The 2,888-nt window shown below is 50.3% G+C and overlaps 1 protein-coding gene across 1 annotated transcript; it reads left to right on the top strand.

Annotated features, from left to right (window-relative positions):
- The first annotated feature begins 1,698 nt into the window (after nt 1–1,698).
- On the top strand, nt 1,699–2,277 carry LOC136526147 (vicilin-like seed storage protein At2g18540). The gene has a single exon (XM_066518909.1). It carries the CDS (start codon nt 1,699–1,701, stop codon nt 2,275–2,277), a length of 579 nt encoding a protein of 192 aa, XP_066375006.1.
- Nucleotides 2,278–2,888: the final 611 nt, after the last annotated feature.

Genomic DNA, 2,888 nt, shown 5'->3' with positions numbered 1-2,888 from the left:
AATTTAATATATTTATGACATGGATAAATGCGCTATATTAGTTTGGACATATATTAGTTCTATAGGTCTAAAGTATATATACTCCATCCTCACATCCAAAAACATTGAGCATCTATGGCACAGTTCCAAAAACATTGAGTACCTGCCTGATGGGAGCGTAGTTGCAATTGCAAGCTACGAGGTGAGGCTAGCCATTGGTTTCACATATGTATCCGGTCAAGCTCCAATGATGCACAAGATGGTTTCACAGAGAAAACATAAGTTTGTTTCATAGAGAAAATGCTAGTACTCCAAAAACAAACTACCATTAACATTCAGAGAGCAATTTTTGTCAAGTATTACGAGTCCCTGCAATGTTTATCATGGTAACCAAAAATAAAATTACGCTTTTGTTCTTATCAGTATACTGATGAATAGAGCTGAGCAACATGCTACTAAGTAACAATGTACTACTTACTAGCAATGCGTCCAGAAACACAAAGAAACAGATAGCACACACTGTGTGGCAAACCTAGGTTCTAGCATTCACAGCTACATGATCAAATTGTATGACAGCACACACTGCATGATCAAACTGATTCAAGTAAGCAGCTGTGGGACATTTCATCAGACATGTAGCGGGCAGTGAGCCACACACTCACCGTGGGGGGGGGAAGCAGCTGTCTGCACGCTCCTAAAGGCCTTGGCGGTGGGACGGACAGCGCGGTGCTTTGGCTTGGCACGGACGGCGCAATGCTCCGGCTTGGGGCGGTGGATGGCATGGGGAGGTGCTCCGGCGTGGGGCGGTGCTCCGGCATGGGGCACTACTCCGACGTGGGGCGGTGCTCCGGCATGGGGCGATGCTCCGGCGTGGGGCGGTGGACGGCGTGGGGCGGTGCTCCAACGCGGAGTGGTGCTCCGGCGACGCGGCGGGAGGGGTTGGCACGGGGTTGAAATGAATTGGGATAATTTCAACCCGCTCCACTTTTATAGCAGTTGCTCATCACTGTCGGTTCTACTTGTAAACCGACAGTGATGGGGCACATCACTGTCGGGTCACTCCCCAAACTGGCAGTGATGTTGTGTAGCAGTTAGGTTTAACTTAGGTGTTAAGTAGGATAAGTTTCCATTTTCTTTCGAACTCATCCTACTGGCGCAACGGTTAAGACCCCTCAACTTAGCCCCCGAGACCCGTGTTCGAGTCCCAGGCAGCCCAATTTTTTGGTTTAATTTTATAATTTATTAAGCGGTCTAAAGGTCAAAAAGATAAAATAAATGTGTTGCATCCCTGAATCGAACCGAAGCCTACAAGTTCCAGAGCAGCGTACAAACCATTGAGCTATCACCTGATTTCGGAAAGTTTGAAGGAATTTATTCCTTTGAGTGATTATATGTCCCTGCTTTGCGTGTAGGCCCTTCAACTCCCCGGCCACGCTGGTCGCGCGGTTCCCATATGAAGAGCCGCTGTTTTAATTACCTGGTCCATGAAGCGCGGTTCCCACGAAGAGCCCTTTAGCTCCCCACGAAGAGACGCTGCATTTAGCCGTCGATCGGCTAGCTACTCACGCCGGTTCCCAAACATAGGCACGCTCCGTCTTCCCAACGCAGGCGCAATGGCGGTTCAACTGTTCCCAATGCAGGCGCGCTCCGTCTTCTGAGGGGTGCGAGTTATTGCACCGTAATTAGTTCCACCACCGACACGCCTATATAAGCCCCCCCATGCACACAGTCGGCCGCCACACCACCGCGCATCAAGAAAGCAAAGCACCGCCCTTCCCACGCACACCTCGCCCCAGCCGTCGACCCACCGCCACGCACAATGCCTCGCCACTTGAAGACAACATGGGCGAAGCTGAACCCGTCGTCCTCACATCCCCCACAAGGCCTCCACCACCGTCGTCGTCCGAATCGGACCTCGAGGTGAACCTCGAGGACGATCCGAACCATGAGACTGCATCAGAGGAGGAACCGGAACCTCTTCTGGTGGAGGAGGTCGTCTTCAACTCGTTGGAGATGGCTCGGAAGGAGGAGGAGGACCGACACCTCCGCGCCATCACACAGAAGGAGACCAACGACTGCAACCTGAAGCGCGTCATCGAGATCTCCAAGGAGGAGGAGCGCCGCCGTGAGGAGGAGGAGAAGTGCCGCCATGAGGAGGAGGAGCGCCGCTGCCAGGATGAGACCGAGCGGCGTCTCGCGATGGATGCGGAACGGCGCCGGCGCAGGGCTGAGCGCAAGAAGCGTGAAGAGGACCGGCAGCAGGGGGACGACGCATGCGGCAGCACCGGTAGTAATTAGTAGTAGCACTACTAATTAATCAATGCCTTAGGTCGATGTAATAATTTACTGGTGCTGAAAAAAACCGTGTCGTCGAATCCTTTGTTTGATCATCACCACCTTGGGTTGACACTTTGCATTGCATATGACCTCTCGTTTTATTTGCTTACATATTGGATGTTGCATTTTGTATGACCTCGTTTTGCTTACCTCGTTGTCACGAAGACCGTAGTATATGATATGCTACGTACCGAAGATTGAGGGGGTCAACAGGACTGTTGCTCTTCTAGATAATACCGTGTTGTAGCATGTTTGTCATCTGTCACATCACTGCCGGGCCATTCTTTAAACCGGCAGTGATTTCCGTGTATGGTTACAGCATAAGTAAATTATCTTTTCCACATCTTTTGAACACCTCCTACTGGCTCAATGGTTAAGACCCCACAACTTAGCCTCCGATACCCATGTTTGAATCCCGGGCGGCCCAAATTTTTGATTTAATTTTATAATTTATTAAGCAGTCTAAAGGTCAAAACGATAAATTAAATAAACCATGGCACACATCCTATACTAGCGTAGCGGTTAAGTGTCTAAACTCTGTAGCCCGAGACCCAAGCTTGAACCCGAGGGCT

Source organism: Miscanthus floridulus, chromosome 19, assembly GCF_019320115.1.
Source record: "Miscanthus floridulus cultivar M001 chromosome 19, ASM1932011v1, whole genome shotgun sequence".
Classification (NCBI taxonomy): Eukaryota; Viridiplantae; Streptophyta; class Magnoliopsida; order Poales; family Poaceae; genus Miscanthus; species Miscanthus floridulus.
This window is presented reverse-complemented; position numbering and strand designations above follow the sequence as displayed.

What these genes read in the sequence shown, in the direction of transcription:
- LOC136526147 (XM_066518909.1), top strand. Translation starts at nt 1,699, where the DNA reads ATGCACACAGTCGGCCGCCACACCACCGCGCATCAAGAAAGCAAAGCA.